Raw genomic sequence first — 14,487 nt, 5'->3', positions numbered from 1 at the left:
CAGACTGAAGTGACTTAGCACACTGCACACATGCACAACGGATAATATGATTAATCTGTGATCTCATAATGATGACTACATGATTTGGTCTTTTAATAGAATGTTCTAAAAGTTCCACCAAATTTATTTATTCACTCTTTTCAAGATTTTGGAGCTTCTTGTGTAAAAATACAGAAAAGATGCTTCCACTGTTAACTAATAACTTGAAAAGATCTTGTCTTTAAGACTTTCCTAGTCTTTGAAGGTTAAATTGCTATATTAATACACATTCCTGGTTAGAAGAGGAATTGAAACTGAGAGTTGCTGAGTTTGTTTGTTACCGCAAGTTCCCAGTTTATGCAAGCCATAGGAATTTTCCTAAGACTTCTGAGTGCCTCTTTCCTACCTTTATCAGAGGTAGCCTTGTTGCTGCTCCTGCTAAGTCACTTCAGTCGTGTCCAACTATGTGTGACTCCATAGACTGCAGCCCACCAGGCTCCCCTGTCCCTGGGATTCTCCAGGCAAGAACACTGGAGTGGGTTGCCATTGCCTTCTCCAATACATGAAAGTGAAAAGTGAAAGTGAAGTTGCTCAGTCGTGCCCGACTCTTCGCGACCCATGGACTGCAGCCTACAGGTTCCTCCATCCATTGGATTCTCCAGGCAAGAGTACTGGAGTGGGGTGCCATTGCCTTCTCCAGAGGGTAGCCTTAGCAGGTAATAAAGAACAAAGGATTTCAGAGAAATTTCTGTTAGAGGGAACTTTTCCTCTCTTTCAGTCCATTCTCTGATTTGCAGTCAAAATGAACCTTGAAAATATACTTCTGACCATGTTACTTCCTCATGATGGCAGTGTTCCCATTTGTGTTGGTTTCAAGACTCCAATTCCCAATATGGCTTCCAGTAAGCTTAGTGAATGGATAACTCTTATGACTCATTCCTGATTCCTCTCTCCACCCCTTTCTTAAGTTAACCATTCTTAGTTTCTTAGTTCACCAGACTCTGATGTTAAGGATCACACACACACACACACATATATATATATATATATATATATATATATATTTCTTTGGTTGTGAAAATCCTCTCCTCTCTCACATTACCCTTGACAAGGGTCCAGAATTGGATTCATTTTACAGGGTCATATAAATATCTCTTCTTCTGGGAACACTTTTGGCATAGACCAGAACTTTTTTTTCTTTTTAGTTGTATTCCTCTTTAGAGGGCAGTCATAGAAGGGTAGTAATTGGTCTGTGCAGAAATTTTAGTTTTGTTCCTCAGATTATATTCTATTAAAAATGAATATTATGTTTATGGTGGTACATGTAGAATATTATTCAATCATAAAAATATAAAATAATAGCATTTGCAACCACATGGATGGATCTAGGCACTTCCCAGGTGGTGCTAGGGGTAAAGAATCCTCCTGCCAATGCAGAAGATGTAACAGACTTGGGTTTGATCCCTGGGTAGGGAAGATCCCCTGAAGGAGGAAATGGCAAACCACTCCAATATTCTTGCTGGAAAATCCCATGGACAGAGGAGTCTGGTGGGCTATAGATCATAGGATCACAAAGAACTGGACAGGACTGAGCAAGCATGCATGAACATTATAAAATCTATAAATAATGAGAACATGTTGTATAGCACAGGAAACCCTATTCAATACTCTACAATGGCCTATGGGAAAGGAATCTAAGAAAAAGTGGAGATATATGTAATGAATTTTCTTTACTGTATATCTGAAACTAACACAACATTGTAAATGAACTGTACTCTGATATAAACTTTTTTAAAATGAGGCTTAATAAGTCTCAGATATTTTTTATTCTTTAAGTGATAATGTAGTAGAGAAATTTATATTAACTATTGAGATGGTGTCTATAGGCTTCTTATTCATTTATTTTTTGCATTGTGTTTCTTTTTCTTCTTTTAACATTTATGCTTATTAATTTTTTTGGCTGCATCAAGTCTTAGTTTCATTGTGAGACATCTTTGATGTTCATTGTATCATGCAGGATCTATTAGTTGCAGCATGCCAACTCTTAGTGGCAGCACATGGGATCTAGTTTCCTGAACAGGGATTGAACCTGGGCCTCTTGCATTGGGAGAGTGGAGTCTTAGCCACTGGACCTAAAAGGAAGAACCTATAATGCACCCTTTTATACGTTATCAATGTAAAGAAAGCTGAGCACTGAAGAATTGATGCTTTTGAACTGTGTTGGAGAAGACTCTTGACAGTCCCTTGGACTGCAAGGAAATCCAAGTAGTCTATCCTAGAGGAAATCAGTCCTGAATATCCATTGGAAGGACTGATGCTGAAGCTGAAACTCCAGTACTTTGACCACCTGATGTGGAAGGACTGACTCATTTGAAAAGACTGTGATGCTGGAAAAGATTGAAGGCAGGAGGAGAAGGGGATGACAGAAGATGAGATGGTTGGATGGCATCACCGACTCTATGGACATGAGTTTCAGTAAACTCTGGGAGTTGGTGATGGACAGGGAGGCCTGACATGCTGCAGTCCATGGGGTCACAAAGAGTTGGACACGACTGAGCAACTGAACTGAATATAATAACCAAAAACTCCACCCAAGATAATTCTATTAAGTTTGAGTATATTTAGAAAGTTGTATTGTACAACTGAATAACAATGGCACTATAACTGTGAAGCTCCCAGGATGCATGAGAATCAGTCATGTAACTAATACACTTTGGTTGAAGTTCTAATAGATGAAGAGAAGTGGTAAGAGGGAGGATTATAAAAATTTAAGTTAAAACAAGTTTACAGAACCTAGGATATATGACTAAAGCATCTGTGCTTTAAGTATTGAGAAGAAATCCATTATATGCTGAAAAGAAATGGAATGGCCTTCGGGACTCCAAAGTTGCTTTTACCATCATGTCATCAGTCAAGTCACATCCTCTCTGAACCCTCAGCTACATTGGAAAGGTTAGGAAAACAAGTCATTAAAAGGTTAAGCTACTTCACTAAGTAACAAGTGGAACCAATATACCTTGAGGTAGAACATTTGGATTTGCATTCTAGGTATAGAATTATCTCTGGTTTGCCTCAAAGATGAGTATTTTAACATTAAAGTAAATCATAGTTCTCTCTGTTTTAGCTTTCTCTCACTGCCTAATGGGGGCTTTGCAGGTGGAGCTAGTGGTTAAGAATCTGCCTGTCAATGCAGGAGATATAAGAGATGCAAGTTCAATCTCCGAGAGCTCTGGAAGTTCAAGATATAAACCTGGAATGATTCATAATTTTTCAATAGAGCTTTGACACCAAAAAGTTGGTTCTTCGTAATATTCAACATTACTGAATCCAAATATGCTTCAACTATGTATATAAATCTCCCATGAACTAGAGAAAAGTGCAGAATACTTTTCTCACTTTGAAGGCAAAGAAATTCAAGTTGTCAGAGAATTATAGGATTGCCTTAGCTGGAAGAGGAAGAGAAAAATATATTTACTTATAAGAGAGGTCAATGGCTTAACAGTTGAGAACATGAGGTTTTGGTACAGAAAATTCTAGGTTCAACTACTATCTCTGCTGTTGATCAGTTCTAGGTCCTTGGAAACATCTCTTAAACTACATCAAGATTATAATAATATCTTTAAAAACTGTGGAAAGTATTAAGTGGGTTAAGTATAGGATTTAGGGCTCTGTCCAAACAAAGTGAAATGTGTGTGTGTGTGTGTGTGTGTGTGTGTGTGTGTGTGTGTGTATTTATATGTGTGCTAATAGTGACAGGAGCAGTACAGTGTATTGATATTTGTTGAACTATCAGCATCATGCTAGACACATAGATTCTTAATAATACATGCAGAATACTCAAAATTTTGACCACTCATCATGTACCAGATGTTTGGCTGATATTTTCCTTTGTATCTGCTTAACTCAATCAGCCAACCTGTCAGTGTCCTCATTTTGTTCATTCATTTGATGAGACTCAGATACTCACCCTGCATCAAGCAAATAGCAAGTGAAAGCCTTAATTCTAAAATCAGCTATTTTCCCCAATTCTAGTGGTCTTCCCAAGTGACAGACTGAAGATGCGGTATTTTACCGACATTGTAAGGGATTAATATGCCTCCTAGCAGTTGTTGAGTTTATTGATACCTTTACTTCTTTATTCCAAAAGAAAAATCAGCAATTTTTTTCTCATTATCTTATCAATCTTTCTCCTAGTGGACATGGATGTTGGAAATCGCACCATCCTGAATGAATTCATCTTACTGGGTCTCTCAACAGACCCCCAATGGCAACTAATACTATTTGGAGTATTTCTGACTGTCTATTTGGTAACCTTGTCAGGGAACATGACCCTGGTTATCTTAATTCATATTGATTCCCACCTGCACACACCTATGTATTTTTTCATTGGCAATCTGTCTTTCTTGGATTTCTGGTACACCTCGGTGTACACTCCCAGAATCCTGGCTACTTGTATCTCAGAAGACAAGCGCTTTTCCTTGGCTGAATGTGGAGCCCAGCTATTCTTTTCTTGTGTTGTAGCCTACACTGAGTGCTATCTCCTAGCAGCCATGGCATATGACCGCCACATGGCAATCTGTAACCCACTACTTTATTCAAGTTCTATGTCTCATTCTGTCTGTTCCAGACTTGTTGCTGGCTCCTATATAGGAGGCTTCTCGAATGCCATAGCCCATACTGCCAACACTTTTCGCCTGAGTTTCTGTGGCAAAAATATCATTGACCACTTTTTCTGTGATGCACCACCACTGGTGAAGATGTCATGTACAGACACCAAGGTCTATGAGCAGGTCCTCCTGGGTCTTGTGGGTTTCACGGTCCTCTCGAGCATTCTTGTCATCATCATTTCCTATTTCCACATCCTTCTCGCTATTCTGCGGATCCGCACGGCTTCAGGAAGGCACAAAGCTTTCTCCACCTGTGCCTCACACCTGGTCTCGGTCATGCTCTTCTATGGATCCTTGCTTTTCATGTACTCAAGGCCGAGCTCCACCTACTCCCTGAAGAGAGACAAAGTGGCTGCCCTGTTCTACACTGTGGTCAATCCACTGCTCAACCCTCTCATCTATAGCCTGAGAAACAAAGATGTCAAAGAGGCCTTCTGGAAAGCAGCAAAGACCATAAGACCTCAGAGATGATGGTGACCTGTTTTTGCAGAATGTTCTCATTGCATTTTCTAGGCTATTGGCTTATTAACATGTTTGTAAACATTACCATATTTCAAGTAAATGCAGCATGTTGTACTTAAAAGAAGAAACACTGATTAAACCATGTTGTTTTTTATTACTTCTTTTATTGTTAACTATTTTAAACATACGATATTAGTTTGTTTGATGTTTTAAGATACTGTAGTATGCTTGATTCTGTAGTTGTGGTTTAGTTGCTTAGTCATGCTGGAGTGTTGCAACTCCATGAACTGTAGCCTGCCAGGCCCCTTTGTCCTTGGGTTTCTCCAGACAAGAATGTTAGAGTGGTTTGCCATTTCTTTCTGCAGGGGATCTTCCTGACCCAGGCATCAGACTCGCATCTCCTAAACTGCAAGTGGATTCTTTACCACTGAGCCACGATGGGAACTTACTATGCTTCTTAGCAATACTATATTTTCCATAACATTTATCTGCCTGACTATCTTTGGAAGGTCTTAGAGACATAAAGGAATTTGATGGATTTTTGTATAAAGTTTGATTTTGAATTTTAGTGCACAAGCTTCATTCTGTGGGGAAAATATTTGGAGTGGCTGAATTTTTGGAAATTGACTCAAGATTTTATACATGTTTATTTTTAGGAAGTAACTCCACCATATTTATTCAAGAGCTCTAAATGGGTACATAGAAAATATCATTGTAAATTTTTGTCTTTGTAAAATTGATGTATTCTACATTAATTTAATATAGGGTCAAATATTTGGCAAAGTATTAAATTGATGTAGACGAAATGCTAGGTCCATGAATCAAGGCAAATTGGAAGTGGTTAAACAGGAGATGACAAAAGTGAACATTGACATTTTAAGAATCAGCGAACTAAAATGGACTGGAATGGGTGAACTTAACTCAGATGACCATTATCTACTACTGTGGGCAAGAATCCCTTAGAAGAAATGGAGTAACCATCATAGTCAACAAAAGAGCCTGAAATGCAGTACTTGGATTCAATTTCAAAAGTGACAGAATGATCTCTGTTTGTTTCCAGGGCAAACCATTCAGTATCACAGTAATCCAAGTCTATGCCCTGACCAGTAATGCTCAAGAAGCTGAAGTTGAATGGTTCTATGAAGACCTAGAATATGTTCTAGAACTAACACCCCAAAAAGGTGTCCTTTTCATTGTCGGGGAATGGAATGCAAAAGTAGGAAGTCAAGAAATACCTAGAGTAACAAGCAAATTTCGCCTTGGAGTACAGAATGAAGCAGAGCAAAAGCTAATAGAGTTTTGCCAAGAGAACGCACTGATCATAGCAAACACCCTCTTTCAACAACACAAGAGAAGACTCTACACATGGACATCACCATATGATCAATACCAAAATCAGATTGATTATACTCTTTGCAGCCAAAGAGGGAGAAGCTCTATCAGTTCAGTCCAGTTCAGTCGCTCAATCCTGTCCAACTCTTTGCAACCCCATGAATCACAGCAAGACAGGCCTCCCTGTCCATCACCAACTCCCAGAGTTCACTCAGACTCATGTCCATCGAGTCACTGATAACATCCAGTCATCTCATCCTCTGTCGTCAACCTTTCCTCCTGCCCCCAATCCCTCCCAGCATCAGAGTCTTTTCCAATGAGTTAACTCTTCACATGAGGTGGCCAAAGTACTGGAGTTTCAGCTTTAGCATCATTCCTTCTAATGAATACCCAGGACTGATCTCCTCCAGGATGGACTGGTTGGATCTCCTTGCAGTCCAAGGGACTTTCAAGAGTCTTCTCCAACACCACAGTTCAAAAGCATCAATTCTTCGGCGCTCAGCCTTCTTCACAGTCCAACTCTCACATCCATACATGACCACAGGAAAAAACATAGCCTTGACTAGCCAGACCTTTGTTGGCAAAGTAATCTCTCTGCTTTTGAAAATGCTATCTAGGTTCGTCATAACTTTCCTTCCAAGGAGTAAGTGTCTTTTAATTTCATGGCTGCAGTCACCATCTGCAGTGATTTTGGAGCCCCCAAAAATAAAGTCTGCCACTGTTTCCACTGTTTCCCCATCTATTTCACATGAAGTGATGGTACCAGATGCTATGATCTTCGTTTTCTGAATGTTGAGCTTTAAGCCAACTTTTTCACTCTCCACTTTCACTTTCATCAAGAGGCTTTTTAGTTCTTCTTCACTTTCTGCCATAAAGGTGGTGTCATCTGCATATCTGAGGTTACTGATATTTCTCCCAGCAATCTTGATTCCAGCTTGTGTTTCTTACAGCTCAGCATTTCTCATGATGTACTCTGCATATAAGTTAAATAAGCAGAGTGAAAATATGCAGACTTGACATACTCCTTTTCCTATTTGAAACCAGTCTGTTGTTCCATGTCCAGTTCTAACTGTTAATTCCTGACCTGCATACAGATTTCTAAAGAGGCAGGTCAGGTGGTCTGGTATTCCCATCTGTTTCAGAATTTTCCACAGTTTATTGTGATCCACACAGTCAAAGGCTTTGGCATAGTCAATAAAGCAGAAATAGATGTTTTTCTGGAACTCTCTTGCTTTTTTGATGATCCAGCAGATGTTGGCAATTTCATCTCTGGTTCCTCTGCCTTTTCTAAAACCAGCTTGAACATCAGGAAGTTCATGGTTCATGTATTGCTGAAGCCTGGCTTGGAGAATTTTGAGCATTACTTTACTAGCATGTGAGATGAGTGCAATTGTTTGCTAGTTTAATTATTCTTTTGCATTGCCTTTCTTTGGGATTGAAATGAAAACTAAACTTTTCCAGTCCTGTGGCCACTGCTGAGTTTTCCAAATTTGCTGGCATATTGAGTGCAGCACTTTCATAGCATCATCTTTCAGGATTTGAAATAGCTCAACTGGAATTCCATCACCTCCACTAGCTTTGTTCATAGTGATGCTTTCTAAGGCCCACTTGACTTCACATTCCAGGATGTCTGGCTCTAGGTCAGTGATCACACCATCATGATTATCTGGGACATGAATATCTTTTTGTACAATTCTTCTGTGTATTCTTGCCACCTCTTCTTAATATCTTCTGCTTCTCTTAGGTCCATACCATTTCTGTCCTTTATCAAGCCCATCTTTGCATGAAATACTCCATTGGTATCTCTGATTTTCTTGAAGAGATCTCTAGTCTTTCCCATTCTGTTGTTTTCCTCTATTTCTTTGCATTGATCGCTGAGGAAGGCTTTCTTATCTCTCCTTGCTATTCTTTGGAACTCTGCATTCAAATGCTTATATCTTTTCATTTCTCCTTTGCTTTTCACTTCTCTTCTTTTCACAGCTGTTTGTAAGCCCTCCCCAGACAGCCATTTTGCTTTTTTGCATTTCTTTTCCATGGGGATGGTCTTGATCCCTGTCTCCTATACAATGTTACGAACCTCATTCCATAGTTCATCAGGCACTCTATGGATCAGATCTAGGCCCTTAAATCTATTTCTCACTTCCACTGTATAATCATAAGGGATTTTATTTAGGTCATACCTGAATGGTCTAGTGGTTTTCGGTACTTTTTTCAATTTAAGTCTGAATTTGGTAATATGTAGAAGCTCTATACAGTCAAAAAACAAGACCAGCAGTTGACTGTGGCTCAGACCATGAACTCCTTATTGCCATATTCAGACTTAAATTGAAGAAAGTAGGAAAAACAAATAGACCATTCAGGTCTGACCTAAATCAAACCTCTTATGATTATACAGTGAATGTGCAAAATAGTTTTAAGGGATTAGATCTGATGGACATAGTGCCTGAAGGACTATGGATGGAGATTTGTGAAATTGTACAGGAGGCAGGGATCAAGACCATCCCCATTGTAAAGAATTGCAAAAAAGCAAAATGGTTGTCTGACGAGGCCTCACAAATAGCTGAGAAAAGAATAGAAGCTAAAGGCAAAGGAGAAAAGGAAAGATATACCTATTTGAATGCAGCGTTCCAAAGAATAGCAAGGAGAGATAAGAAAGCCTTCATCAGTGATAAATGCAGAGAAATAGAGGAAAATAATAGAATGAGAAAGACTGGAATGCCTGTCTCAGAATCATTTAAATCAGTTTCTTCACCCCCAGGATTGTAGATTCATGCAAACCCTTAGGATTTAATGGCAATTAAATAAAACTGTGTTTTGAGAAATTGGGAATTAGTAAGATGGGGAAGGGGATGACAGAGGATTAGATGGTTGGATGGCATCACTGACTTGATGAGTTTTACATAGAGTTTGAGCAAGGTCTAGGAGTTGGTGATGGCTATAGAAGCCTGGTGTGCTGCAGTCCATGGGGTCATAAGAGTTGGACATGACTGAATGACCGAACTGAAGATGGAGAAAATTTTTTCTGAGACTAAATTTTCCTAGTGAGAATTTTCATTCTCATTTTTCTTTAGTTATGTAGAAGCCAAATTAAACTTATGTGTATACATATGCATATTATATATATATATATGTTCAGAACATACATATATATGTGCATATGTTATTAAAATCATGTGCATATTAAAATTATATGTTCATTAATATTTTTTAAACATTTCAATTTATCTATTTTTAGTTGAGGGAGAGTTTCTTTCCAGCATTGTGTTGGTTTCTGCCATACAGCAACATGAATCAGCCACAGGTATATATATGTGTCTCTCTCTCCTGAACCTCCCTTCCACTTCCCACCCAGTCCCACATCTCTAGGTTTGTCACAGAGCCCCAGTTTGGGCTCCCCAAGTCTTACAGCACATTCCCACTGGCTATCTGTTTTACATATGATAATGTACATGTTCCCGTGCTACTGTTTCCATTTGTCCCATGGTCTCCTTCCACGCCTTCTATCCAAAAGTCTGATCTCCATGTCTTTGTCTCCATTGCTGCCTTTGTTACATGTTGAATACTTTTCCTCTGTTCTCCCAAATCCATGCTCCATCCTTTTAATCTCATCTCTGCTCCAGGATGCTCAGCTGTACTAACTGCATCAGTGGGCTCATTTGTTCTCTGCATACTTAGTTGTGTTTAACCAGTGGTTGTGACTAGAAGGGAAGAGAGTAGGGTCAGAGTATTTTTTTCCCAGCCTCCTTTCTAGCAAAATTATCATAGCTGGCTTCATCCCTGGACCTAAACCATAGATCCTGATGGATGGCCCATTTCAAAGCTTCCCTTCAGTGCTCATAGCCTCTTTCTTTTCTTATATTGATTCCTCCAGGAACAGAGGAGGTTAACAGCTCTCAGAAGTTATTAGTTCTAGATTTATCACAGTAGTCTGGAAATTCTGCAAGCCTTAGATATCCCTTTGTATTAATACCTTTATTTAACCCTCACCAAATTAACCAGTTTGTGTGGCCTTCTGCTACCTGCCAGGTTCATAACTGATATTGGTGTTAGAGCAGTCTCAGGAGACAAACATTCAAATATAATTGAATTGTTCACATATTAGAAGATTAGACATTTAAACTTATCCTGGTGGGAAATGGCACAATGGTAACATATAGCATCTTGGAGTAGTTTACCATGCCGTTCTCCAGTGGGTCTTCCTGACCCGGGGATCAAACCCATGTCTCTTATGTCTCCTGCACTCCCAGGTGGGTTCTTTACCACTAGCGCCACCTGAGAAGCCCCTGCAGTAGTATCAGAGTTACTTAAGTGATCACCAGTGGCATCATGGAGTGAAAGATAAGTGGAAACAAAGTACCGAGGGATCGATTCCTGTAGCAGAGAAGCATGCAGATGGAGATTATGAACATCATGAGGGGAGTTGGCTTCTGCCGCAGTTTAAACCCTAGACTAACCAATTGATAAAAACAAACAGGTGGCAGCAAGCTTAAACTATATATTTGAAGAAGTCTCTCACTTCCTCTGCTTCTTGGGAAACTATATTTGAGGACTGATGCTATGACCATATTGTAGTAGTGCAGAGTTACCTCCTAAATAAACTTGTTTGGTATTTAAGGAAAGATAAGAATATGACCAGAAAGGAGTGATGTTCTGAGGCATAGGATAGGGGCATTTGGGCAGAAAAGTAAAAATCTGAGAATTTTTCACCTCAAGTCCTTGAGTCTCATTTCAAAAACCAATAATTTCCCCCTTTATCTAGGGAATAAGAACTTTCACAGTACTGTCTCATTATTGACTGTACCTGGAGGGTTGAACACATGCAGAAACAAGTCTCCCTTACATTCAGCCCCATCATCCTCCCTTTTCTCTGTGTTTGGTGTGAAACTTCAAAACCCGCATAGCCCAGATGGTGAAATGCCAAATCTGATCTGCTAATAATTTCAGGACATCACCAATCAAGGTTGACAAGAATCTAGAGAATATATATAGGAATGGATTCTGAGAACATGAGGCCAAGGACAATGGAACTCCAACTTTAGTATGGCTAACTGTATTGACACAGGAACACTAAGCAAGGGTTTGGGATTTGAAATCAGAATGTCAGACCAACCTGGCATAGTATTGAAGATGGATGACAGAAATATTGTAAATAACCTATTAGATGTGATCTACTCCACTGCTGCCTAAAGGCCACCCTCCTCACCTCTCACCTGGCTTCTCCAAGGGCTTCGAGAACATTTACTTTTCCAAGGTATTCATTGGAAGGTCTGATGCTGAAGCTGAAACTCCAATACTTTGGCCACCTCATGCAAAGAGTTGACTCATTTGAAAAGACCCGATGCTGGGAAAGATTGAAGGCAGGAGGAGAAGGGGATGACAGAGGATGAGATGGTTGGATGGCATCACTGACTCAGTGGACATGCATTTGAGTAAACTCCGGGAGTTGGGGATGACAGGGAGGCCTGGCGTGCTGCAGTCCATGGGGTCTCAGAGTCAGACACGTCTGAACGACTGAACTGAACTGAACTGAAGAAACACATTGTTTAGGGAGTCATTAGCACCCTTGTAAAGCTCAGCAGGAGCTACCATCAGTATGCTATGGGTGATGGCAAGAGAAGCTGCTGTGGGATTGGACTCCAAAACACTAGAGTATGCCAGGTTGCAGTGCATAGCTGTCACTCTCACCCTAGAAAGAATGGCTTAAGTGGATGTTTTTCTGTCATGGTTTGTCTGAACAGTTAGCTACCAATTGCTGAGGGTCAAGACACACATATGCACATATTTTTTTACTTACAGAGATGTTATATATAAAAACCACCTTAGAGGTGAATGGGCTCTGTTCCTTGTCAGATGAAGGAACTAGCAACTATAGTGGAAACCTGATGTGCTCAAAGTCACATAGGTAAAGCACAACTCTGTCAAGAACCTGGTCCTCCTGACAGATTCTAGAGTACCATGATATCTGTTCACAGAAAAAGGACAAAAAGAAAGACAGAAGGGAGAAATGAAGGAAAAAAAGCTTCAATAGCTATCACACTGAAAGGGAATATTAAGCATTGTAATAATCCATTAACTCATGATGCTTCCCCAAAGACCTTCCATTAAAGAAAAAAGAAGATAATTGCATTTTTGTGGGATTTTAGAAATCATAATGAAGTAGCCTGGGAATTTTACCCTTTATTCATTTATTTTTACAGAGAGTCAGTGTTTTCTGATACTTTCTGATGAAGCTTTAAAGGGAAGGAAATAGTGTTGAGCACTCAGGGAAATAATGACATTTGGTCTCCTTTACATTTACTTTGTCCTCTTCTCTTTCTGTTTTAAAGAGCTTGTTTTCTTTTGATGTGGACTCTTTTTAAAATCTTTACTGAACTTGTTGCAATATTGCTTCTGTTTTATGTTTTGTTTTTTTGGCCATGTGGTGTGTGGGATCTTAGCTATCTCACCAGGGATTGAACCCACACCCTCTGCATTGGAAGACAAAGTCTTAACAACTGGGAAATCAGGGAAATCCCCGCAAAGTGCTTCTTGTTGAGCACATACCTCTATAAACAGATGCTGTTGCTTTCATACACATTTGGTAAAAATTCTTCAAGAAAGATATCTATGTATACTAATTAAATAATTTTCTATTAAAGAAAAAAAAAAAAAAAAAAAAAAGATAACTTTCCCTACTAAGCTCAGTTCAGAATATATTGTTTGACAGTTCACATATGGATAAATGGTAATATAAAAATGCAGAAGTTTTAAGTATATTATAAATGTCAATATTTATATACAATATATTTATAAACACTTGCAAAACCACATTAAATCTTTTTAAAGTTCTGTTTCATATATGTGAAATAAAATTCATATTTTATGATGACACAAGAAAAATTTAGAGATAAAAAAAGAGTTTTGATGTCCTCTGGTCTCCTCGCTCCTCTGTGCTGTGCATCGTGTATCAGCATTACGAATCGACCCGTCAACAGAAACACGTGCTCAATTGTAAAGACCAACCCTCTCCCAGCGTCAACAGCTCCTTAAAAGAAAACCTTGCTTCTTGATCTTGTAAGGGGCCATGGGCATATTTAGATTTGGATTGTGTAACCTGTCAATGAGCTTCCCTGATTGCTCAGTTGGTAAAGAATCTACCTGCAACGCTGGGAGACCTGGGCTCAGTCCCTGGGTTCCGACGATCCCCTGGAGAAGGGAAAGAGTACCCACTCCAATATTCTGGCCTGGAGAATCCCATGGACTATACAGTCCATGGGGTCACAAAGAGTTGGACACGACTGAGTGACTTTCACTTTTTTCAACCTGTCAATAATCCATTATTTAATGTACATCCCTCTGTATCAAAAAACTTCTATAACTGTGCCTTAACTTCTTGCTGTAGCTAATGGGGTTGCAAAGAGTTGAACACAATTTAGCAACTGAACAACAAATAACAACAACCTGACTTCTAAAGTGCAGAAGGCTTCTCAGAGTTTTCTGAGATGTTATAGTTCTCAATTTGGCTTGAATAAAATTTTCCATTTCTTTCTCAGACTCACTTATTTTTCATTGACATAGGTAATATGTTAATTCATGCCTGCTTGCTACTAAAAGGAATTAAGTCATGCTGAAATATAAAGACAAAAAATGATGAAAACCCCCTTTAACCTTTTATTTCGTAATACTCAAATACACCTTTCTTCTCATGAGTAACAATCTTGCCTCTTAAATTTTTAAATAGACTCTTTTGTTTTTTAAAGAATTTTTGTATCCCAGAAAAATTGAGTGGAAAGACTTGAAATAAATTATTAGCCCCAACATGGAATCTCTTTTGCCTTGGGTGCCTGTCAGTAAAACTGAACAGGGAAATGTTTCACTTGAACAGAAGCTTTTCTTCTTTTTTCAAATTTATTTTAATTGGAGGCTAATTACTTTAAAATATTGTAGTGGTTTTTACCATACATTAACATGAATCAGCCATAGGTGGACATGTGTTCCCCATCTTGAACGCCCCTCCCACCTCCCTCATGGTTATCCCAAAGCACGAGCCCTGAACACCCTGTTTCAT

At 39.1% G+C, this 14,487-nt stretch overlaps 1 protein-coding gene across 1 annotated transcript; it reads left to right on the top strand.

Annotated features, from left to right (window-relative positions):
* The first annotated feature begins 4,178 nt into the window (after positions 1–4,178).
* LOC102276272 (olfactory receptor 9G4-like) lies at positions 4,179–5,117 on the top strand. The gene has a single exon (XM_005899497.3). The coding sequence runs from the start codon at positions 4,179–4,181 to the stop codon at positions 5,115–5,117; it is 939 nt and encodes a 312-aa protein (XP_005899559.2).
* Positions 5,118–14,487: the final 9,370 nt, after the last annotated feature.

This window comes from Bos mutus, unplaced genomic scaffold, assembly GCF_027580195.1.
Source record: "Bos mutus isolate GX-2022 unplaced genomic scaffold, NWIPB_WYAK_1.1 CTG305, whole genome shotgun sequence".
Taxonomy (NCBI): Eukaryota; Metazoa; Chordata; class Mammalia; order Artiodactyla; family Bovidae; genus Bos; species Bos mutus.
Note: the sequence above shows the minus strand (reverse complement) of the source record. Positions and strands in the feature narration are given on the sequence as shown.

Excerpts from the sequence above, each read along its gene's own strand:
- LOC102276272 (XM_005899497.3), top strand. The coding sequence starts at position 4,179 with ATGGATGTTGGAAATCGCACCATCCTGAATGAATTCATCTTACTGGGT.